This window comes from Scyliorhinus canicula, chromosome 5 (assembly GCF_902713615.1).
Source record: "Scyliorhinus canicula chromosome 5, sScyCan1.1, whole genome shotgun sequence".
Classification (NCBI taxonomy): Eukaryota; Metazoa; Chordata; class Chondrichthyes; order Carcharhiniformes; family Scyliorhinidae; genus Scyliorhinus; species Scyliorhinus canicula.
Window position 1 is genome coordinate 30,367,058 of NC_052150.1, and position 25,132 is coordinate 30,392,189.

The 25,132-nt window shown below is 49.7% G+C and overlaps 1 protein-coding gene across 1 annotated transcript in view; it reads right to left on the reverse strand.

The window, feature by feature from the left end:
* LOC119965889 (collagen alpha-3(VI) chain-like) overlaps positions 1-25,132 on the reverse strand; it is a 153,042-nt gene that overhangs the window by 69,767 nt on the left and 58,143 nt on the right. Inside the window, exons 9-16 of the mRNA XM_038796854.1 lie at positions 22,412-22,483; positions 22,289-22,315; positions 22,128-22,172; positions 21,990-22,043; positions 19,059-19,121; positions 18,252-18,317; positions 4,196-4,249; positions 993-1,028 (exon numbers count right to left, since the gene is read on the reverse strand). Coding sequence (XP_038652782.1) covers positions 993-1,028; positions 4,196-4,249; positions 18,252-18,317; positions 19,059-19,121; positions 21,990-22,043; positions 22,128-22,172; positions 22,289-22,315; positions 22,412-22,483 — 417 coding nt within the window. The remainder of the gene's footprint in view (positions 1-992; positions 1,029-4,195; positions 4,250-18,251; positions 18,318-19,058; positions 19,122-21,989; positions 22,044-22,127; positions 22,173-22,288; positions 22,316-22,411; positions 22,484-25,132) is intronic.

Here is a 25,132-nt window from a genome sequence, read left to right on the forward strand (position 1 = left end):
AGAGGAGACCAGCAGAACTGAGTATTGTGAGCATCGTTCAGGAAATGTGTAATCCTTTAGTCTCTTGGTTGAGTTGAAGTGGAGTTTTTTTGTGGGTTCAGTTAAAAACAAAATGCCTGGGTGAAAGACACCAGGGCAAGGCTGGGGGCTATGTGGAAGATCCAGCTTTGTGGGTATCACCCAATAACTGGATGTGTAAGTCTTTGTTCTCATAGTTTAAAGTAAGACAGGGGAGTAGGATGAAAGGGGCTGGCGAGTTGTCCTATAGTTTAAAAAGTAAAACATGAACTGGATTGTGAGGGTCCAGCTTCTGTGAGGTATTTATATAATGAGGACATAACAGAATGAAAGAGGTCAGTTTCTAAGTTTTGTTTTTCGTTGATGGGGCCTGCATGGCATTCTCAGCCTGCTTGTCAGCTATCAGTGTGCTATTCATATCCTTGAGATTTTCTATAGTTCAATAAACTTAGTTTGTGAATTATAAAATCCCATAACTTGACCAGTGTCATTATTTATTCTATTCAAGTTTGAATCCTCATCATAGTTCAAGTGCTGCAGCGTGCATTCATCATGAGCTATAAGTTTTTTTGTGAGCCTAAACTAATTCCAGTTGGCTCAAGTTAGGATGTTCCTGAAGTAGCTTGGCTTGGTTAAGAACTGTTCCAGCTCATGCAGCAGCTTGCAAGTTGAGAAAAAAACATAGCAACCATATCCTCAAGCACAGATGTAGCAGCTCAGCAACCAGAAGGAATTTAAAAAGCATTTTTGAATCGGAACTTCATATTTAGATTATATTCCCTCAACGGGCAGCTTTGCATTAGTTATTGAACATTACATAGGAGGAGTGGAATGAACCGGACTGCAATGATTACTGTAGACCATCTGGATTGTCGCATTGAAATCCCACTTAATAAAAAAGAAACACTGGTAATATTGTACAATACGCATCAAATTATTATGTGCGGTTAGAATGAAAATACTGACAAACTCACATTTTTACCAGGTGGCCCTCTGTGACCATGGACACCCTGGAGTAAACAAAAAAATATTACATTTTTAATGTCATCACCCAATAGCTTTACGACATAATCTATACATCTTAACATGGGTGGTGCATTTTAGCATTTTTGGAGAAAGCATTTTGTTTTTTAAACGATTTGAGTGCATCAAACATTCGGAGAAAGGAAACAGGTTTTACATATTTTTCTAGGAGTCAACCTTTCTTTACGCACATTGGATAGAAGCTGCAACAAAGAAAGATTCCTCACAAAGATAAAGCTGAAGGTCATAGGAAGCATAACAAAAAAATGCAAGGGTGAAATGGGTCCTGAGAAAGAAGGCAAATCATTTAATTCTATTGTCTAATTCAAATGATCACACTTTGGCTCATTCTCCAATCAAGGGGTACTTGTATCACCCAGAGATTAGGCAGCAAACTTATTTAATAGGGAGTGAGGGTTACATTTTCATCAATGAGACCTGCAACAGAATTTGAATTTGTATTAACATTCAGCTTCAATGCCTTGTCCAGATACAAGTAACTCATTTCCACATTCATATTAGTTTAAACAATCAACCATATTGCTTCCAACAGTTTTAGAAGGTATATCCTAGCATGGAGTAGAGTTTCCTTCTAAGAATGATGGTTATTCAAAGTTATTTAAAATTAGAGCAAAGACACGTATAATCAATGAAAAGGGGCGAAATTCTCCGACCCCCAGCAGGGTTGGAGAATCGCCTGGGGGCGCCTAAAATCCCGCCCCCGCCGTGGCAGAGATTCTCTGCCACCTGGGAAGTGGCGGCAGCAGGAATCTCGCCCCGCCGATCGGAGAGGCCCCTGCGGCGATTCTCCGGCCCGGATGGGCCGAGGTCCCGCCGCTGGGAGGCCTCTCCCGCCGCCGAGGTTTAAACTACCTCTGGAACGGCGGGCTCAGCGGCGCGAGCAGGCCCCCGGGGTCCTGGGGGGGCAGGGGGCGATCGGACCCCGGGGGGTGCCCCCACAGTGGCCTGGCCCGCGATCGGGGCCCCCCGCTCAGACTCCGGGCCAGTGCCCTGGGTGCACTATGTTCCTCCGCGACCGCCATGGCCTCCACCATGGCGGAGGCGGAAAGGAACACCACATCGCACATGCGCCGGCAGTGACATCAGTGGCCAGCTGCTGCTGACGTCACTGCCGGCGCATACGCCGACCGGCGAAAGCCTTTCGGCCAGCCCTGCTGCCGGGGGCGCCGGGTGTTTGCGCCAGTCTTCTGGTGCAAACCGCTCCGGCGCGGGGCTGGCCCCCAAAGGTGGGGAGAATTCCCCACCTTTGGGAAGGCCCAACCCCTGAGTGGTTGGCGCCACTCCCCTACTCCGGCACCCTCCGTCACGCCGGGTAGGGGAGAATGCCGCCCAAGAGATGTGCTGTTAGGTGAATTGGACATTCTGAATTCTCCCCAGTGTACCCTAACAGGCGCCATAGTATAGCAGCTAGGGGATTTTCACAGTAACTTCATTGCAGAGTTAATGTAAGCCTACTTGTGACACTAATAAAGATTATTATTATTAATGCAGGGAAGTTGGAGTGCAAAGGAACAGCATGTTGGACCTTAGGAGGAACCAAATGGAACCATTTGGAACAGCAATGCCATAATTATACAGGCAGATAGATTAGAATCCAAAAAAGGACTGTGCAATAGACAATAAACTTTTCCTTGGATGCTGTCCAGATCTACAAGATGGGAACAATATTAAAATCCTGGATGAACTTCATTTTTTGAGCTGTTGATCTGGGATGAGATATCTTAGTGACCTAGAGTTAAAACACTAGGGGAAACAAACATTTGGCAAGAACGAGGTAATGAAGCTTGCTGGAGGGAGAATTAATGATGGAAATTAGGTGGGAGGATTCAGAGAAAATTTTGAGGCCATGAACATTGCAGAACCAAAAATTGAGACAGGACAGAAGGTGGCCGTTCAGCCCATAGTGTCCGTGCTGACTCTTTAGGAGAGCCATCTAATTTGTGCCACTCCTTTGCTCTTCCCACATAACCTTTTTTTTTAACCCTTGAAGTATTTATCTAATTCTCTTTTGAATGTTACTATTGAACTTTCTTCAGCCACTTTTTTCAGCAGCACAATTCAGAACACATTAGCCCACTGCGTAAAAAAAACATTTTCTCACCTCATTGTCATATATTTTTACAGCACAGAAAGAGGCCCTTCGGCCCATTCTGTCTGTGCCATCCACCAAACACCAACCTATTCCAATCCCATTGTCCAGCAATTGGTCCACATTGTATACAGTGAGGTCCTCAGCCTTCTCTGCTCGAAGGAGAGCAACACCAGCCTATCCAGTCTCTCTTTATAGCTGAGAGACTCCAGCCCAGGCAACATCCTGGTGAATCTCCTTCATACTCTGTCTCGTGCAATCACATCCTTCTCAAGGTGTGACATCATCTCTGGTTCTTTTGCCAATCACTTTATATAATAATAATATAATAATAATCCCTTCAGAATACAGAACTGATCAAAAACATCTAACTACACTCATCTACGGCAGCACGGTAGCAGAAGTGGATAGCACTGTGGCTTCACAGTGCCAGGGTCCCAGGTTCGATTCCTCGCTGGGTCACTGTCTGTGAGGAGTTTGCACGTCCTCCCCGTGTGTGCGTGGGTGCTCCGGTTTCCTCCCACAGTCCAAAGAAGTGCAGGTTAGGTGGATTGGCCACCCTAAATTGCCCTTAATGTCCAAAAAGGTTAGGAGGGGTTATTGGGTTACGGGGATAGGGTGGAAGTGAGGGCTTAATGTGGGTTGGTGCAGACTCGATGGGCCGAATGGCCTCCTTCTGCATTGTATGTTCTATGTAATCTCACTATCTAACCTTGCTCACACTATCTGCTCTGATGACCTTCACTAGCTATCTCCTGCATACACCTCCTCCCCGAAGGTCTAGCATCGCTGCCTTATATAGTGGCATCTGTAGCTCCCTCTAGTGGCTACTCTTGACACAACATTAACCCATGTAATTCTGATAGTTATGATAATACCACAATAACATTACTCTTCTTCCCAAGTTGTCCCCATCCACAACCCCACATGAGTAACGTTAAGGAGTTGAAGAGCATGACTGGAAGGCATCGGCAGCAGAGCAGATAGGGTGGGAATAAGGCATTGTGGAACTGCAGTTTCTGATTAAAGGGAATGTTAACTTACAGGATTTCCTGCACCACTACGTTTTCCTGGCTTGCCATCTTTTCCTGGGACACCCTGCAACAAAATGTTTCATTATTAGCTCAGCTCAACTTCTAGAAATCCACTGACGAACTGTATCATGCCAGAACAAAGCATTTGGAATTGATGTCGGATGTGGTTGCAGCAATAATAAAGAACATTGCATTCCTTAATTCCATAGATAGGATATGTGATAAATGAGTCCATCCATTGCTCCAGTAGTATCATTTAATTTGGAGATTAACTCATTCACATGACATTAAGGTACGACCTGGTCTTGGGTATGTTAAAAAAAACTTAGCTCTCGAGGATACAGCAATCAACCTCATACCTCTAGACGTAAACGCATAATAATTTTTTAAAAATTAAATGCTGTTGTAAATGAACAAATGGAAAAATGTTAACAGAGGCCTGACGTTGCTCTTGGGATTGTTTAAATACTCCAGGTAATTGTAATGAATGCCAAAGAACATTGATTTTTGAAAAGGAAGGTGGAGTATATTTAGCAAAAACTGGTGGAATATCACATTGAACTCTTTCCTAAAGAACATCACTTGAGAATTTTTAATTAACACCTGCTTTAGTTTCTCATGGCTTCATGCAATCTTGTTTATGAGCAGGGTTTATTCTTTGTTAACCATTTAAGCCCCAAATCAGACACATCCATATACATTAACAGTAGGTATTCCATCAGAGTGGTATGAAGGAGGATTTAAGTTTCAAAAGCATGTGTAAACATTGCTGCAAAACAATATTGACCCTGATTTTGCTGGAACAGGATGTTCAATTTTGCTTTATTCATTCGTCGGATGTGGGTGTTGTTGGCTAGGCCAGCATTTATTGCCCAGCCCTAATTGCCCTTGAACTGAGCGACTTGCTTGGCCACGTCAGAGGGCATTTAAGAGTCAACCACATTACTGTGGACCTGGATTCACATGTAGGTCAGACCAGGTAAGGAAGACAGATTTCCTTCCCTGAAGGACATTAGTCAACCAGACGAGTTTTAACGACAATCGACAATGGTTTTTTTACAGCCAACATTAGACTTTTGATTCAGGTTTCTCTTGAAATCAAATTTCACCATCGACCATAGTGGGATTCGAACCGGGTCCACAGAACAATACCCTGGATCTCTCAATTACCAGTCCAGTGGTAATACCACCAACTCCATCATCTTCTTGCAAACTTGAAAATGCATTTGTTGCTATAAAGGATGTACCTACTCCATCTATAAACTGTGCGAAAATTCTGCCTCACCATTCAAATGCATTGGGCGCGATTCTCCGCCCCCCACGCCAGGTGGGAGAATAGCGGGAGGGCCTCCCGACATTTTTCACGCCCTCCCGCTATTCTCCCCCCCCCCACGCCCGACCCACACCACGCCGTTTTTTACGGCGAGCGCCGCTTCTCCGAGGCCGATGGGCCGAGGGGCTGGGCCTTCACACCCGTTTCAACATGGCAGCAAACACACCTGCTCGCTGCCGTCGTGAAACAGGCACCAAATGCCCGTTTGGGGCATCTGGAGGCACGATTGGCATGACAGTACCACGGGCCACCGATCGGTGCCCACCGATCGCGGGCCGTGCGTCCATAACGGACGCACTCTTTTCCCTCCGCCGCCCTGCAAGATCAAGCCGTCACGTCTTGCGGGGCAGCTGAGGGAAAAGCCGGCAACTGCGCATGCGCGGGTTGGCGTTGTCCATCGCCGGCTGACATCATCGGCCGCGTCAGCCGGCGTGACGCTTGACGTGCAGCCTTGACGACCGTCGTCAAGGCCGCACCGCCGTGACGCAAGGGGCCGCGCTCCTAGCCCCGCCCGGGCAGGAGAATCGGTCCTGGAAGTGGGCGCGAAGGCTGCTGTGGATCATGGCCTGTCCCACGGCAGCCTTTAAGATTCTCCGCATTTGCGGAGAATCTCGCCCATTGAATGCCACTTTGTTCCTGCACTTATGTTGCAGATATAGATTAAAGTCACCACAGAAAGCTAGGCCTTATGCATGTCAGTCAGGCTTTTGCATTATGCATGTCTTAATTATTGCCAAACAGCCTCACTAGTATTGAAAAATCACTAATGCAGATGAACAGGAGCATTCCTTTAGACTTGAATTGCTGTTGAGGATTTGATTAATGTGGTGATTGTCACTTTCAGAACAACCTTACCGAGTAAGGGTTATGTGATCTGACCAACCAATCAAGACATAACAACGGTAATCTATCCAGCGGGAAGGGTTTTCCTGGTGGTAGATTGTACTTTGCCCTAGCTGGAAGTATATAATTAGTGAAGCAGTCTTGTGAATAAAGTTACTTTTTTCCCCTAATGAAGCGTCCAGGAGAACATCTTTACAATTTTTAAAATGTATTTTCCTTTCTCTTCTTTCTCTCAGTCTAGGACTGTAGGCTATGGGCCAAGTGCTGGCAAATGGGATTAGGATTGGCAGATCAGGTGCCTTTCAAAAGGCCGAAGGATCTTTTCTGCACTGTATTTTTCTGTGATTCTGATTCTCATTCTGACTGGATTCTCCACTTGGGAAACTAATTAGGGCTGGATTCTCTGATTTTGCAGCTATGTCCAGAGGAAGCGTCTGGTCCTATAACCAAAAATTAATTGTTGCCCCCGCACCGATGCACCGCCTGGTGGGGGGCTAGCAGCCATGCCACGTGCCTGCAGATAATGACGGAGAATGGCCGGGTCCACGACCGCGCATGCGCACGGCGGCGACCTGCGATTGCCACGCCATACAACATGGCGCCTGCCACGCGTGGACCCAGCCTGCAGGATAGTGCCCCCTTGTCACGCCGAGACCACCCCCCACCAGTCCCCCTAGCCCCCGCCGAACACCCCCTCCCCGGCCAGCGGAATGGCGTCTCCCCCCCCCACGAGTGTGGCGGCGCTGGACACAGCCCGCAGCCGCCACGCGACATCGCGAAAACTGAGAGGACACGCGACCGACGCTGTCGGGAAGTCGGCCCATTGGGAGCGGAGCATCGGGGAGGAGCTCACGTGATGTCCTGTGGGGCGGGGCATCCAAACAAATTTGGCATAAAAACGGATTCTCCGGCCAATGGCCGAACGAGATTACGTCTGCAATCGGAGAATCCCGCCCTCTGTTCTCCCATTTATGCATGATGGGGATCACAAGCGATTCCGTCGCGAATCACACTTGCAGCCCGCCCAGTAGCGAGGTATGGTGCTAGCCCCTGAGACCCCCCCCGCAATATAAATCCGGCTTCCCACCCGCTGACATGTAGGAGCATGTCAGGACCCTACAGGACATGTAGGACCCCCACCAGAGATATTACTGGGGCACCTCCCCCCACTCCCCATAACAGAGAACATCTCGGAGTTAACTGTTTTCACTTCCTCTTTTTCTCAGCAGAAAGCACATAACAGCTTTTGATGTGGTGGCAACCTGCTAGCTAGATGTTTAGAAACATGACGATTAGGTTCAAAACAGGCTACTTGAGATATATATTTAAGCATGTAGGGAGGTAAAATTATACAATCCAGACATGTGGTTCTCTGATAGCTGTTAATTATAGGCTTCTAAAAGTTATTCCTCTTTGAAGAGTGTCATGATATGAAGAGAATATGAAGAGAATAGAAACCTTGCAGGTTAAAACCTTGTGATGTAATCGTGGTTTTCTGTTAAGTTACGGCTGCTGTTTTATAGACATCTGTCTGAGGCAACAGGGGCGAAATTCTCCAACCCCACGCAAGGTCGGAGAATCGGCCGGCGGCGCCGATATTGCCACTCCCGCCATGTTAAAGATTCACCCACCCGCCATAAAACGGCGTTCTTCAAATCCCGCTGGCTGCATCGGATAACGGCTGGCGCCGGCGAGATGCCATTGTTTTTTTAACCTTTTTTATTCACCAGCCCGGATGGGCCGAAGTCCCGCCAACGTGGCCATGGGTCACGTCGGCGAAAATCAAAGTAGGTTTATAACGGCGTCAACTATTGATGATGGTTGACGCCGTTCAGTTACCTACATCGAGTGGGGGGGGGGGGAGGGTAGGGGGGGGTAGGGGGGGTAGGGGTGGGGGGGCTGGGGGTAGGGGTGGGGGTAGAGGTGGGGGGGTGGGGGTAGAGGTAGGGGGTGGGGGTAGGGGTAGGGGGTAGGGGTAGGAGGGTAGGGGTAGGGGTAGGGGTAGGGGGGTCGGGGTAGGGGTTGGGGTAGAGGTAGTGGGCAGCGGCGTGCAGAGGGGGGGGCGACGGTGCGTTGGCCCCGGGCATCCATTGGATAGGGGCATCAGCAGATTATCCTCAAGGTTCCCCTTCCTCCCAGCTGCCTTGTCTTTGTTTGAGAGGGAGAGAGAGGGAGATTGTGGGGACAGACAGAGAGCAAGAGAGACAGAGAGAGGGAGTCCCGTCCGTCCTCTGGCTGAGAGCAGGGCTTTGGTGAGTATATTGCAATCTGCCTAAACCCAGGAATATTGCCTGGTTAGAATGCAAAGGGAAATGCTGGGATCCCGGGGTGGGAGATGTGTCTGGATTTGTCTATTTCTGCTTCAGCCTCTGCGATTTCAGGTCAGTTTCACAACAGGAAAAACGCGCGGAGAGAGAGGGAAAAACTTTTGGCAAAGTTTCTGGGTTCTGCCTTTATAATTCACAGCGCAGAATCGCAGAGGCTGAAGCAGAAATAGACAAATCCAGGCACATCTCCCACGCCGGAATCCCAGCATTTCCCTCTGCATTCTAACCAGGCAATATTCCTGGGTTTAGGCAGATTGCAATATACTCACCAAAGCCCTGCTCTCATAAGCTTATAAGCGGGCCCCGACGCCGGAGTCACCAGCGCCGTTTTTGCCCGCCGGTCAAGGGCGTCACAAAGGTGTTCGGTGAATTTTGCCCCAGATGTGAGTGAAAAAACAGTGATATTTTCAATGTTTCTGCCTGGACTGCCCTTCAGCATCCAGGTGGGGCTGACTGATGGGGGAGTTCTCTGCTATGGGGTGGGTTCCCTGTTATGGGGGGTCCCTGTTATGGGGGTGGGTTTCCTGTTGTGGAGGGGACCCTGTTATGGGGGTTCGCTGCTGTGGAGGTTAATTTACTATGGGGGTTCCCTGCCATGGGAGTTATCTGCCATGAGGGGGTTAATTGCTACACGGGTGGGAGCAGTTTCTCTGCTCGGGGGATTCATATTATAGGTGGATTCTTTGCTTTGAGATGTTCCTTTTTATTGGGGGTTTCTCTGCTATGGGGTGTTCTCTAATATGGGGGTTCCCTGTTGTGAAGGGATCTCTGCAATGGGGGTTTCACTGCTATGTGAGGTTTTCTGTTATGGGGGGGGTTCTCTGCTATTGGAGAGGGGGTTTTTATGTTATGGAGAGGTTCTCTGTTATGGGGAGTTCTCTGTTATGGGGTTCTCTGTTATGGGGTTCTCTGTTATGGGGGGTTCTCTGTTATGGGGGGTTCTCTGTTATGGGGTTCTCTGTTATGGGGGGTTCTCTGTTATGGGGGTTCTCTGTTATGGGGTTCTCTGTTATGGGATTCTCTGCTATGGGGCGTTCTCTGTTATGGGGAGTTCATTGTTATGGGGAGTTCATTGTTATGGGGGGTTCTCTGTTATGGGGGGGTTCTCTGTTATGGCGGGTTCTCTGTTATGGGGGGTTCTCTGTTATGGGTTGTTCTCTGTTACGGGGGTTCTCTGTTATGGGCATTCTCTGTTATGGGGGTTCTCTGTTATGGGGGTTCTCTGTTATGGGCATTCTCTGTTATGGGGAGTACTCTGTTATGGCGGGTTCTCTGTTATGGGGCATTATCTGTTATGGGGAGTACTCTGTTATGGCGGGTTCTCTGTTATGGCGGGTTCTCTGTTATGGGGAGTATTCTGTTATGGGGAGTACTCTGATATGGGGAGTACTCTGTTATGGGGGTTCTCTGTTATGGGGGGTTTTCTGTTATGGGGGTTCTCTGTTATGGGGAGTGCTCTGTTATGGGGGGTTCTCTGTTATGGGGGTTCTCTGTTATGGGGGTTCTCTGTTATGGGGGTTCTCTGTTATGGGGGTTCTCTGTTATGGGGAGTACTCTGTTATGGGGGGTTCTCTGTTATGGGGGTTCTCTGTTATGGGGGTTCTCTGTTATGGGGGTTCTCTGTTATGGGGAGTACTCTGTTATGGGGGATTCTCTGTTATGGGGAGTACTCTGTTATGGGGGGTTCTCTGTTATGGGGGGTTCTCTGTTATGGGGGGTTCTCTGTTATGGGGGTTCTCTGTTATGGGGGTTCTCTGTTATGGGGAGTGCTCTGATATGGGGGGTTCTCTGTTATGGGGAGTACTCTGTTATGGGGGTTCTCTTTTATGGGGAGTACTCTGATATGGGGAGTACTCTGTTATGGGGAGAACTCTGATATGGGGGGTTCTCTGTTATGGGGAGTACTCTGTTATGGGGGGTTCTCTGTTATGGGGAGTACTCTGATATGGGGAGTACTCTGTTATGGGTCGTTCTCTGTTATGTTGGTTCTCTGTTATGGGGGGGTTCTCTGTTACGGGGTTTCTCTGTTATAGGGGGTTCTCTGTTATGGGGAGTACTCTGTTATGGCGGGTTCTCTGTTATGGGGGTTCTCTGTTATGGGGCGTTATCTGTTATGGGGGGTTATCTGTTATGGGGCGTTATCTGTTACGGGGGGTTCTCTGTTATGGCGGGTTCTCTGTTATGGGGAGTACTCTGTTATGGGGGGTTCTCTGTTATGGGGAGTACTCTGATATGGGGGGTTCTCTGTTATGGGGAGTACTCTGTTATGGGGGGTTCTCTGTTATGGGGAGTGCTCTGATATGGGGGGTTCTCTGTTATAGGGAGTACTCTGATATGGGGGGTTCTCTGTTATGGGTCGTTCTCTGTTATGTTGGTTCTCTGTTATGGGGGGTTCTCTGTTATGGGCGTTCTCTGTTATGGTGGTTCTCTGTTATGGGGTTCTCTGTTATGGGTGATCTCTGTTATGGGGATTTTCTGTTATGGGAGTTCTCTGTTATGGGGGGTTCTCTGTTATGGGCGGTTCTCTGTTATGGGGGTTCTCTGTTATGGGGGGTTCTCTGTTATGGGGGTTCTCTGTTATGGGCGTTCTCTGTTATGGGGGTTTCTCTGTTATGGCGGTTCTCTGTTATGGGGATTTTCTGTTATGGGGGTTCTCTGTTATGGGGGTTCTCTGTTATGGGGATTTTCTGGGGTTTCTCCATTATGGGGGTCTCTCTGTTATGGGGGGTTCTCTGTTATGGGGATTTTCTGTTATGGGGGTTCTCTGTTATGGGGATATTCTGTTATGGGGGTTCTCTGTTATGGGCGGTTCTCTGTTATGGGGGTTTTCTGTTATGGGGGTTCTCTGTTATGGGGCGTTCTCTGTTATGGGCGGTTCCCTGTTATGGGGGTTCTCTGTTATGGGGGTTCTCTGTTATGGGGATTTTCTGTTATGGGGGTTCTATGTTATGGGCGGTTCTCTGTTATGGGGGTTCTCTGTTATGGGGGTTCTCTGTTATGGGGGTTCTCTGTTATGGGGGATCTCTGTTATGGGGGTTCTCTGTTACGGGGCGTTCTCTGTTATGGGCGGTACCCTGTTATGGGGTTCTCTGTTATAGGGGGTTCTCTAGTATGGGGAGTACTCTGTAATGGGGGGTTCTCTGTTATGGGGCGTTCTCTGTTATGGGGAGCTCTCTGTTCTGAATAGTTTCCTGATATGGGAGTCTCTGGTGGGACAGTCTCTGGTGGGACAGTCTCTGGTGGGACAGTCTCTGGTGGGGCAGTGTCTGGTGGGGCAGTCTCTGGTGGGGCAGCCTCTGGTGGGGCAGTGTCGGGTGGGGCAGTGTCTGGTGGGACAGTGTCTGGTGGGACAGTCTCTGGTGGGGCAGTCTCTGGTGGGACAGTCTCTGGTGGGATAGTCTCTGGTGGGATAGTCTCTGGTGGGACAGTCTCTGGTTGGGCAGTCTCTGGTGGGGCAGTCTCTGGTGGGGCAGCCTCTGGTGGGGCAGGCTCTGGTGGGGCAGTCTCTCGTGGGGCAGTCTCTGGTGGGGCAGTGTCTGGTGGGGCAGTCTCTGGTGGGGCAGCCTCTGGTGGGGCTGTCTCTGGTGGGATAGTCTCTGGTGGGATAGTCTCTGGTGGGGCAGTCTCTGTGGGACAGTCTCTGGTGCGGCAGTCTCTGGTTGGGCAGTCTCTGGTGGGGCAGGCTCTGGTGGGATAGTCTCTGGTGGGATAGTCTCTGGTGGGGCAGTCTCTGTGGGACAGTCTCTGGTGCGGCAGTCTCTGGTTGGGCAGTCTCTGGTGGGGCAGGCTCTGGTGGGGCAGTCTCTCGTGGGGCAATCTCTGGTGGGGCAGTGTCTGGTGGGGCAGTCTCTGGTGGGGCAGCCTCTGGTGGGGCTGTCTCTCATGGGGCAGTCTCTGATGGGATAGTCTCTGGTGGGGCAGTCTCTGTTGGGATTGTCTCTGGTGGGATAGTCTCTGGTGGGACAGTCTCTGGTGGGGCAGTCTCTGGTGGGGCATTCTCTGGTGGGGCATTCTCTGGTGGGGCATTCTCTGGTGGGACAGTCTCTGGTGGGGCAGTGTCTGGTGGGGCAGTCTCTGGTGGGGCAGCCTCTGGTGGGGCTGTCTCTCATGGGGCAGTCTCTGATGGGATAGTCTCTGGTGGGGCAGTCTCTGTTGGGATTGTCTCTGGTGGGATAGTCTCTGGTGGGACAGTCTCTGGTGGGGCAGTCTCTGGTGGGGCATTCTCTGGTGGGGCATTCTCTGGTGGGGCATTCTCTGGTGGGACAGTCTCTGGTGGGGCAGTGTCTGGTGGGGCAGTCTCTGGTGGGGCAGTCTCTGGTGGGGCAGTCTCTGGTGGGGCAGTCTCTGGTGGGGCATTCTCTGGTTGGATAGTCTCTGGTGGGGCAGTGTCTGGTGGGGCAGTCTCTGGTGGGGCAGTCTCTGGTGGGGCATTCTCTGGTGGGATAGTCTCTGGTGGGGCAGTGTCTGGTGGGGCAGTCTCTGTTGGGGCAGTCTCTGGTGGGATAGTCTCTGGTGGGACAGTCTCTGGTGGGATATTCTCTGGTGGGACATTCTCTGGTGGGATAGTCTCTGGTGGGGCAGTCTCTGGTGCGGCAGTCTCTGGTGGGATAGTCTCTGCTGGGACAGTCTCTGGTTGGGCAGTCTCTGGTGGGACAGTCTCTGGTGGGGCAGTGTCTGGTGGGGCAGTCTCTGGTGGGGCAGCCTCTGGTGGGGCAGTGTCGGGTGGGGCAGTGTCTGGTGGGACAGTGTCTGGTGGGACAGTCTCTGGTGGGGCAGTCTCTGGTGGGACAGTCTCTGGTGGGATAGTCTCTGGTGGGATAGTCTCTGGTGGGACAGTCTCTGGTTGGGCAGTCTCTGGTGGGGCAGTCTCTGGTGGGGCAGCCTCTGGTGGGGCAGGCTCTGGTGGGGCAGTCTCTCGTGGGGCAGTCTCTGGTGGGGCAGTGTCTGGTGGGGCAGTCTCTGGTGGGGCAGCCTCTGGTGGGGCTGTCTCTGGTGGGATAGTCTCTGGTGGGATAGTCTCTGGTGGGGCAGTCTCTGTGGGACAGTCTCTGGTGCGGCAGTCTCTGGTTGGGCAGTCTCTGGTGGGGCAGGCTCTGGTGGGGCAGTCTCTCGTGGGGCAATCTCTGGTGGGGCAGTGTCTGGTGGGGCAGTCTCTGGTGGGGCAGCCTCTGGTGGGGCTGTCTCTCATGGGGCAGTCTCTGATGGGATAGTCTCTGGTGGGGCAGCCTCTGGTGGGGCAGGCTCTGGTGGGGCAGTCTCTCGTGGGGCAGTCTCTGGTGGGGCAGTGTCTGGTGGGGCAGTCTCTGGTGGGGCAGCCTCTGGTGGGGCTGTCTCTGGTGGGATAGTCTCTGGTGGGATAGTCTCTGGTGGGGCAGTCTCTGTGGGACAGTCTCTGGTGCGGCAGTCTCTGGTTGGGCAGTCTCTGGTGGGGCAGGCTCTGGTGGGGCAGTCTCTCGTGGGGCAATCTCTGGTGGGGCAGTGTCTGGTGGGGCAGTCTCTGGTGGGGCAGCCTCTGGTGGGGCTGTCTCTCATGGGGCAGTCTCTGATGGGATAGTCTCTGGTGGGGCAGTCTCTGTTGGGATTGTCTCTGGTGGGATAGTCTCTGGTGGGACAGTCTCTGGTGGGGCAGTCTCTGGTGGGGCATTCTCTGGTGGGGCATTCTCTGGTGGGGCATTCTCTGGTGGGACAGTCTCTGGTGGGGCAGTGTCTGGTGGGGCAGTCTCTGGTGGGGCAGTCTCTGGTGGGGCAGTCTCTGGTGGGGCAGTCTCTGGTGGGGCATTCTCTGGTTGGATAGTCTCTCGTGGGGCAGTGTCTGGTGGGGCAGTCTCTGGTGGGGCAGTCTCTGGTGGGGCATTCTCTGGTGGGATAGTCTCTGGTGGGGCAGTGTCTGGTGGGGCAGTCTCTGTTGGGGCAGTCTCTGGTGGGATAGTCTCTGGTGGGACAGTCTCTGGTGGGATATTCTCTGGTGGGACATTCTCTGGTGGGATAGTCTCTGGTGGGGCAGTCTCTGGTGCGGCAGTCTCTGGTGGGATAGTCTCTGCTGGGACAGTCTCTGGTTGGGCAGTCTCTGGTGGGATAGTCTCTGGTTGGGCAGTCTCTGGTGGGATAGTCTCTGGTGGGACAGTCTCTGGTGGGGCAGCCTCTTGTGGGGCATTCTCTGGTGGGACAGTCTCTGGTGGGGCAGTCTCTGGTGGGATAGTCTCTGGTGGGATAGTCTCTGGTGGGATAGTCTCTGGTGGGATAGTCTCTGGTGGGATTGTCTCTGGTGGGATAGTCTCTGGTGGGATAGTCTCTGGTGGGATAGTCTCTGGTGGGATAGTCTCTGATGGGATAGTCTCGGGTGGGGCAGTCTCTGGTGGGGCAGTCTCTGGTGGGATTGTCTCTGGTGGGATAGTCTCTGGTGGGACAGTCTCTGGTGGGATTGTCTCTGGTGGGATAGCTCTGGTGGGACAGTCTCTGGTGGGGCAGTCTCTGGTGGGGCAGTCTCTGGTGGGATTGTCTCTGGTAGGATAGTCTCTGGTGGGACATTCTCTGGTGGGATTGTCTCTGGTGGGATAGTCTCTGGTGGGACAGTCTCTGGTGGGATTGTCTCTGGTGGGATAGTCTCTGGTGGGACAGTCTCTGGTGGGGCAGTCTCTGGTGGGGCAGCCTCTGGTGGGACAGTCTCTGGTGGGATAGTCTCTGGTGGGATAGTCTCTGGTGGGGCAGTCTCTGGTTGGACAGTCTCTGGTGGGACAGTCTCTGGTGGGGCAGTCTCTGGTGGGATAGTCTCTGGTGGGGAAGACTCTAGTGGGGCAGTCTCTGGTGGGATAGTCTCTGGTGGGGCAGTCTCTGGTGGGGCAGCCTCTGGTGGGATAGTCTCTGGTGGGACAGTCTCTGGTGGGATAGTCTCTGGTGGGGCAGTCTCTGGTGGGGCAGTCTCTGGTGGGGCAGTCTCTGGTGGGGCATTCTCTGGTGGGGTCACTGGTAGGAAGTTTGCTGGGAGCCTCTGGGTGGGTCCCTGATGGGGGTCTCTGATGGGGGTTGCTAATGGTGGTCTCTGGGTGGGGCCTCTGGTGGGGGTCTTTGGTGGACGTCTCTGATGGGGTCTCTGATGGGGAACTCTGGTATGTGCGGTCTCTTGTGGGGCAGTCTCTGGTGGGGCAGTCTCTGGTGGGGTCTCTGTTAGGGATCTCTGCTTGGAGCTTATGGTGCGGGTCACTGATGGGCTCTCCAGTGGGGGTCTCTGATGGGGGTTGCTGACGAGGGTCTCTGCAGGGGGCCTCTGGTGGGGGTCTTTGGTAGGGGTCTCTAATGGGCTCTCTGATGGGCGGTCTCTGGTATGGGTGGTCTCTGGTGGGGTGGTCTTTGGTGAGGGTGCTGTGAGATGGGTGTCTGGTGGGTGGGACTGTGGGGGTGGGCAGGATTTGCATTATGGGGGGTGGGTGGGCCATCCGATGGACTTTGGGAGCACCTACCTTAAATACTTACCCTCTTGCCCCACCATGAGGCCCACCGCGCCAGGGTCAAACAGGAAAATATTTGCACCCATCCACGCCTGTGTGAATCTTGGTCCATAGGCCGGAGAATGAGGGAGATGTGGAGAACCTGGCACCCAACCCATTAATAGGAAGTCATTTGCATCCTCCCCCTGGCACAGGGCATGAACCTCAATGCCGCCGTCAGCGGGGGACCGATCCCATTTTTTCCCCACAAGGGGTTCTCCGCCGCATTGGGAACTCCGCTGCCCGTGGCGGGCAGTGTAATATCCAGCCCCTCATCTTTCATGGGAATTAAATGAACAGGGACAAGTCCATTCACTAGTTATAGTTAATTCTAGGCCTTTGTCTCTTTAAGAAGTGTGAATAAAGGATTGAGAAATAAATAAAGAGAAATCTGAGCGGGGTGGTAAATTAAAGTGGATAGTTTGATCACCAAATCAACTCCAGAAAGAGAAATATAGGAAGGAAAATAAGATTTGCTTAAGAGAGAGAGAGAGAGAATGAAGGAAGAATAACGAGGAAAAATAACATTAATCTTTGACATTTTTAAAACCATTCACAATAATTTGGGTGGCATGGTGGCACAGTGGCTAGCACTGCTGCCTCACAGCTCCAGGGACCCGGGTTCAATTCCGGCCTCAGGTGACTGTGTGGCGTTTGCACTTTCTCCCCGTGTCTGCATGGGTTTCCTCTGGGTCCTCCGGTTTCTTCCCACAGTCCAAAGATGTGCAGGTTAGGTAGACTTTCCATACTAATTTGCCCCTTAGTATCCAAAACGTTAGGTGGGTTTACTGGGTTACGGGGATAGTGTAGAGGTGTGGGCTTAAGTAGGGTGGTCTTTCCAAGGGCTGGTGCAGGCTCGATAGGCCAAATGGCCTCCTTTTGCACTGGAGGGATTCAATGGGCGTGATTCTCTCACCCGGGGGCTGAGCCAGAGAATCACCAGGATGGGCGAGAATCGCGCCACGCCACCCCAATTCCAGTCCACCGATTCTCCGGAGAGCAGAGAATCGGTGCCATTGGCGTGGCACGGTCAGCATGACGCCAGTCGGGGGCTGCTCTACGGGGCCCCCCTAGCGATTCTCCGCCCGGGATGGGCCGAGCGGCAGAGTCCCGCCGGCACCATTCACACCTGCTCTTACCCGGCGGTACCTCGGCGTGGATGCTTCCGGGGACGGCCTGGGGGGGTCCGACCCCGGGGGGGGGGGGGGGGGGGGGGCGGCTCCCCTGTGGCCTGGCCCACGATCGGGACCTACCGATCGGTGGGGCGGCCTCTCGGGCTGGGGGCCTCTTTTTTTCCACGCCGGCCCCTGTAGCCCTACGCCATGTTGCTTTAGGGCCGGCGCAGAGAAGGGAGCCACTGCGCATGCGTACATTGGCGCCGGTCCCACTGCGCATGCGCAGACCCGTGCCACCCATCTGAAGCTGGGGATCGGCAGCTGGAGCAGCGTGGGTCGCTCCAGTGTCGTGCTGGCCCCTGAGGCCATGTTGTCACCATTGAGAAACGCGACGGCGTTTACGACGGTGTCAACACTTTTCTCAGGATCAGAGAAACCCGCCCAATGATTCTATGAAGTGATGAAGCTCCACACTTGCAATTGTTCACTTCCTGGGCAAGAGAGGTTGATTGGCAGTAATTAACATATCATTTGAAGGATAATTACACTGATAATTGCCAGAGTTCATTTTCAATCGAGAGTTTACTGAGCAATGTAAAATGTATTGACAACTTAAATATCACAAGAATTTGGGCAATGTATTTGCTAATTTGTAGTGTACAGCCGATTTGTTTAAATGTGTGGCCCGCATTAAAAACTTTTGCAAAGCATGATAATTTATAAGAGTTGATTTGCGTGCGGTCTGTGTGGAAACTATTAGGTAAGCGTTGGACTGGACTATTCATTGGAGTTAAGTATGAAACGCAATTTGTGTGATAGCAGAGGGGCATAAATCAACTGGATACACCTTCCTCGGAAGGTGCTGTCTGATTTGAGCATTAATAGCGGCAATATTATTTTCCCTGCAGAAACTGGCATAATAAATTAGGAAATAAGTGAATATTTAAATATGAATGTAGCATACCAACTGTCCAATGTCTCCTCTTTCACCTTTCTGACCTTGAGTATTGTTCTTGATGCCAAATTCACCCTAAATAAAATGAACAAGCAATTTCAATAAAATTCAATCAAACCGAGTAACAGAATATTTCAGCACTACCCAATGGTGAAGGATTACATTTTGAAGACAACGGTAATCCTGGGAAAGTATTCAAACCAACTCTGTGCACATTGTGAGAAAGCTATCTGTTGCTCTTATTAATAAGGCTGAAAATGGGCTTATCACAAAAAAATTTTTTTTTAATAAGAATGCCCTGTCCACTATGTGTGAGTAACCCAATTTTATATAGTTGAAAATTATTTTCACAGGGTTATACAGAGCCATCCATGAGTTTCATTTGGTGTAGGCGAGTCACTTTCTTAGTCAGTTAAATACTTTGTCATGTTTAAAAGGTGCCCCAATTAGTGTCCTTGCTTGAAAAATGTGTTTAACTTTATGAGACTCATCAAAGGGCCACAAATGGGCAAAATTGGCAGAAAGCTACCATGGTGATTAATTTGATTTGGGATTGGGGTCAGTCTGGTAGATGGGGTCAGGTTTCAATGTGGTTATTTTAAAACAAAATTTTGAGAAACTGAATTGGCGCTGGATATAAATGGTGCTTTAAATTACGATTTTTTTTGTTAAATTTGGGAAAACTGCACTGCTGAGAAAACCCAGGGAAAGCTCCAGACACAATATTAAAAGCCCCAGATACTAAAAAATATAAAAACCAAACATATAATGCAGACTTTCTTTTTATTCATATATAAATAATGTGGTTTTACTTACGCGGTCTCCATGTAAACCTAGTTTTCCACGCTCACCAAGGTCTCCTTTATGTCCTTTCTTGCCCTAGAAATGATGCACAAATTGTTAGTTCTCGAAGGGTTATAGAAGCATTTTCTCAGCACCCTTTCAAGTACTATTTAAAAAAATCACACCGAGATATATTTTTTGCTTTCCTCCCTTAGCTTCAGCGTCAACCAAATTCTCACCATTGCTGCTTTTAACCACCCTTTCAATTCATCATGCTACCTCTCCTCTGAATTCACTGCCTCCTGCCCTCACCCTCTCCCTCAACATAAATTGTCCAGCCTATATCCACGGCCACCCCTTGAGCTTGCTATCCTCTGTAGCATTGTTGCTCCCATTGTGTCAATCAAAAATAAAAGACCGTTTATGATCACTTAATTATATCACTCCCCATTGCATCCCTCCTACTCTTCCCAATCCTGATTCCTTCAAAATCCCAAAGCTCTAGCCTTTGCCGGTCCATTCATCATGACATGTCCAGCTACAATCCACTCAATGGCATCCTCACCTCCACCTTCAATGCCCCCGTCCCCAATAAAACCATCACTCTCTCACCCTGACCATTTCCCCTGATATGGCCCTTACCCAAGTTCTCTTAAGTCTGTGGGCTACAGACTTGAATGGGTATGGCAGACAAATGGTTTAAACATTCGCCACTCTGATTGGACCACATAAAGAGCAATTAGGCCTTTATGTTGGGAGTGCAAAGCTGATTTCCAGCTCCCTATGTCCATGGAAAACTGCCTTAAACCTTTCTTCCTTGTTTTCTCCACCCTCACTCTCAACAAGTGTGAGGAGATCATCCAAAAGGTGCCTTTGCCAATTCCCTCCCTTCCTGTGGCCCAGAGGCCAGATTTCCTCCTAGTTCCCCTCACCTACCTTCACATTAGTGGCCAAACCTCCATGGCCAAGGCTCTGTAATTCCCTTCTTATACCTCTCCGCCTCTCTATGTCTCTTGCCTCCTTTGGACACCCTTAAAGCTTACCTCTGAACAAGTTTTAGGTCTCCTTTCTAATGTCTCTTTTTGAGGTTGCGTCAATCTATTCACTTTCTCATGCTTCACCTTAGAACATAGAACATAGAACAGTACAGCACAGAACAGGCCCTTCGGCCCTCGATGTTGTGCCGAGCAATGATCACCCTACTTAAACCCACGTAACCCACATACCCGTAACCCAACAATCCCCCCATTAACCTTACACTACGGGCAATTTAGCATGGCCAATCCACCTAACCCGCACATCTTTGGACTGTGGGAGGAAACCGGAGCACCCGGAGGAAACCCACGCACACACGGGGAGGACGTGCAGACTCCACACAGACCTTGGCATGTTATGCAACAGATAAAATGCTACAGATTCAAATTGTTGTGCCAGATGATCATATATGATGCATTGCACAGGTTAGCTCTGATTAATTCAGTTCAAATCAAATGGATTGCCTTTTTGTCCATATAATAATTTGTCTTCACCTAAATGTTCATTGTAAGAAGTCTTACAACACCAGGTTAAAGTCCAACAGGTTTGTTAAGTCGTTTTTTTCTTTCATTATTTATGGTGAAAAGTTGCAATAAATCATGGGCACGATTCTTCCAAATCAAGACTAAGTGCTCCAGCCAGCGGGATTCCCGTTGGCGCTGAGAGCAAACCCACGTGCCAGTGCAATGGCACTTCGCTTTTTTTTATCAAGGTTGGTGTTTTGTGCCATTCCATGGCACATAGTAAATTTTTAAAAGATGATTGAGGTTTTCACTGGACCTGAGAGTGGCGGGGCCTATCTCTCAGACAGGTCCTGCTCCTCAGAGGTCGGGGCACCCTGTTGTACCCTGATGTCAGAGTGTTGCTGCTGCAGTGCACTGGCAAGGTCTCACTCATCCAAGGTCCCCCCCCCCCATCCTAATCTCTGGCAAGGTCTCCCCCATCAGGCCCCCCCCCCCTTCAGCCCACCCATCAGTCACAATTTCAACCCCCCTAATTCCCCCACAACCCCTCAGTCCCCATACAGCCCAATTCCCCCTCACTCCCCAATTTTTCCTTCAACACCCCCTTCAGTTCCCCAATTCAGACTCCACCTGTAGTACCAACCTGCACTTTGCTCTCTGAGAGGTGGAAAAGGCGGTGAGTACCTTCCTTACACTTTCCTCCAGGGTGCAAAAGGGGTTCCTTCTTGGGAGATGGGGTCTGGGGCTTGTGCTGGGATCAGGCGTCAGAATGTGGCGACTGCGGGCTTTCCACAGTAACTTCATTGAAGCCTACTCGTGACAATAAGCGATTATTGATATTAAGGGGTTCAGGTCAGGGTCTTTCCTGGGATGGGGGTAATTTGGCTGAGTTTCCTACCTGCAGCATTTAAACCCTTTAATCTGTCTGTTCACAGACCAAGTTCAAACATCTGTAAAATAGGGTAAAAATAGCCCCTTTAATGTGGTGAAAGCCTTTGAAGTGGTTTTCCACAGTCAATTTCATTGTCGTTTAACTTTTTCAAGCCTGTTTGTGTGCCCCCTAGCCTGATAAATATTGATCTGCATTGTTTACATTCAGTTTCACAGACCATTGCATTTTAAAAGTCTTTTGATTGACAGGTCTAGGCAGTTTTAAAGGAAGGATTATCATTGTTTACTTATAGCCCTATATTAGAGGGAATACTTGGCAAAGATGCCATGGACATAAGACAAAGGGGCTGTTAATGGTGCCATTACGGATTGAGGAGAGTTAATAGTGGCAAACATAAGATAGCAGAACGTGGGGGAGGGGTAGGATTGTGTTGGGTCAAGCCAAAGGAACCAAATACAGACTCATTAATCATGAGTAGAAAAGAGAGAAACTGCATTTGATGGACAAGTTCTGATAAGGGGCAGCAATTCGTTGAGAGGGCGCTTTAATCTGATTGCTAAAAGATGACAGTACCATGTTTCCCGAGATTCCTTTTTCACCGGGGGTTCCTGGAATTCCGTTGTCTCCCTGTAAGAATACAGTACTCGATTAATACTTATCAACATTTTTATAAACGATCTTTGTGTGTGGTCTAATTCAGAAGATCATTACCTGCTCTCCAAGTATTCCATCAATGCCATGTTCCCCATCACTACCCTGTTAGAATGGTAATGTTACATACAGTCGGTAAATTTAGGGATGTACGAGGTGAACAAGACATTCTGATTTTGCTGAATATTAAGCAAATATTAAGTGAGAATGGTTCATTTTACCTTCTCTCCTGGATACCCTGGTTTTCCCTGGAAAAAAAATCTCATTAATTGAATTGCAACTGTAAAAATAGAAATATTTGGGAAATGTTGATTGTCTATGATTCACAAAGTGGAGTTTCTTGCCTTGGGCCCTGGGGGACCAGCACATCCTTCAATTCCTTGAGTTCCATTGATACCTGGTGGGCCCCTCTCACCCTAAAAATATTATTAAAATATTACTTGGGCATTTCAAATGACTAATATGGTCAAACCTACAATAATTCACATAAAATGCACAAGGTCTGGTTCACAGCATAATTTGTTACTTCCATACAAATATTAAAACAATTCCCACAATTTCATTTCATAAGCATTTCCAAATAGTGGGAGCGATTGCCTGGCATCGTTGCATCTGGCGCAAATCCCGCTATGTCGGGAGAGGCCCGAAACAGGATTTGCACCAGGCACCAAACAGTTTCCAATGCTCCCGCGTGATCAGGATCTCAATGGGCAAGATTTGATCAGAGCTAATTTGCATTCACTTTAAACTCGAATGCAGCGGCCTCCCAGTATGCCCCCAGCCCCCCTAACGGGAATTCACGTGGTCCCTAAAAGTGGGGTCCAGACGTGATGGACTCCGAGGGGATCGAGTTGAGTACCCCTTTTCACTTACCTCCAAGAAGCACAAGCGCACACCAGCCACAGGCCAGTTGCCATGGGGGGAGGGGGTATCCTTTAATGAAGCTGTAAATTGGGGGGCTCGGGCTGGGCTGGAGGGGGCCAGGTGAGGGGTCTCTCCCAGTACGGGGATCGCTTTGGATCTGTGTAGCCTTGAAGACTGCTTTCTTTTAAGTTTAACATCCCACAACAGGGCAAAGCACAACTGCAGCCTGTCTGTCCTAAAATCCTCTCACAGGACAAGGCTATTCTTCAGTTTATGTCTTGGAGAAGCATTTCACTCCCCTTGATGATTTTAACGGGCTCTGTGGTCTCACTGTTGCAGTATGCTCCCCCCTTTTGTACTTGATTGCTCACATTGAATTTCACACCCCATTGACTTTTACACGCTTCTTGATTGACAGCTGAAGGCTATCTCAAAGGAAGGTTTAGCTTTGTTTTTTTATAGCACTTCATGGTCCTTTAACACTGAAGTGTTTCCTCTTTTGAGCAGCTGTCCTGTCTGACCGCAATTTTTCTATAGTGGATTTTTTTCTACTCTGAATTGCTTCCTAGAAAGTGGAGGTGTGCAGTTTGAGTTTTTAATTAGTGGTTTAAAAAGAAAGTCTGAAGTGCTTCCTAGAAAGAGTAGGTGCTCTGTCTGACAGCAAACTTTTTAGACTGGATCTTTTCCAACCTCTGAGGCCTAACAGCACGCCTGTACTGGAAGTTCTTTTCCACCATCGAAGCAGGTAGCACCACTCAGGCATTAACGTGCAAGGGTTCCTCAATGCGAACCTTCTCGCAGCCGCTGTTGACTTCTCTGGATTGACGTGATGACCACAGCGGGGGGCTCAGAGGCCTTTGCAACACCTGGGTGGTGAGCGACATGGCTTAATAGTGCCCTGGCAGTGCCAACCTGGAAGGGCCTGAAGAGGGAGACTGAACAAAGTTACTAAGGGGTAGAGGGCCCTGAAGGGGGGGAGGCCGTTAGCAACCCCATGGTGGGATGTTACTCAATTGGGTGGTGGGTGGGGGGCTTTGCCATCGATTGTCTTAAGATTGGGGTACTCTTGTTTTTTAAAAATTTCGAACATTCAATTCATTTTTTCCAATTAAAGGGCAATTTAGCGTGGCCAATCCATCTATCCTGCACATCTTTTGGCTTGTGGGGATGAAACCCACACAAACACGGGGAGAACGTGCAAACACCACACGGACAGTGACCCAGAGCCGGGATCGAACCTGGGACCTCGGCGCCGTGAGGCAGCCGTGCTAACCATTTGCGCCACCGTGCTGCCCTGGGGGTACTCTTTTTAAAGATCCCTGAGGAGCTGGGCTTGCCAGCATCTTTAGGTCCTGCACACCTCATTCACAGCTCAAAACACCCCGACCTCCAAATCAATGTCGAAGTGTCAATGGATTGCGACCTGGATTATTCCAGTCGCACCGCGTTTCCCTCTGGAGACCATACTTTGAAATATTTTGGGAGCATTGCGCCCAATGTTGCTCAGAACTGTACTTTGTTACTAAATGGACGGCACTGTGAAATAAAGAATGTACCAGCTGGAGGAAGAACAGCACAAAATGACAGCGATGACAGAAAAATGTGCAGAAAACCTCAGTATTATTTAAGTGAAAATACCCATAGACATAAATAACGAAGGCTTTGAAAGGCTGAGATGATTGGCACACTGAATGCGTTAAGGTATTTAATTAGTATCTTTAGATTTGTTGGTGGCCATTCTATATGATATGGCTATTTTCAAGTTGGTTTATTCCTTAAAGTTAACTGTTATTTGTGGGTTTTATCTCTATTTCATTTTTAGATGCACCTTTCAACAATTAAAATACAATTTAATGATTAGTGTTTTCCTTTTAGGGAAGAGATTAGGGATCAAGGGCAAGAAGAACCCTTCATTTTGATGATGAATCCCTCCGCACCCACCTCCAGAATGTGTCCACTGGGCTTGAGTTTCTAATGACAGAAGGCAGGAAGAGGAAATCCCTCTCTGTAACACGTTCAGCTTGGGGGGCAGGTCTGTGGAGGTTAGCAGCATGGTCGCTGACTGTACCTTGAACCTGGAGGTATGCAAGAAGATGCTGAATGTCCTCTTGAGATTGTTAAGGGTGTAAAGGTTCTCACTGTGTGTATTCTTGTGCTGGGAAGCCACAGGGAAGACTCGAAGATGATGGCGCCTTGTGAGG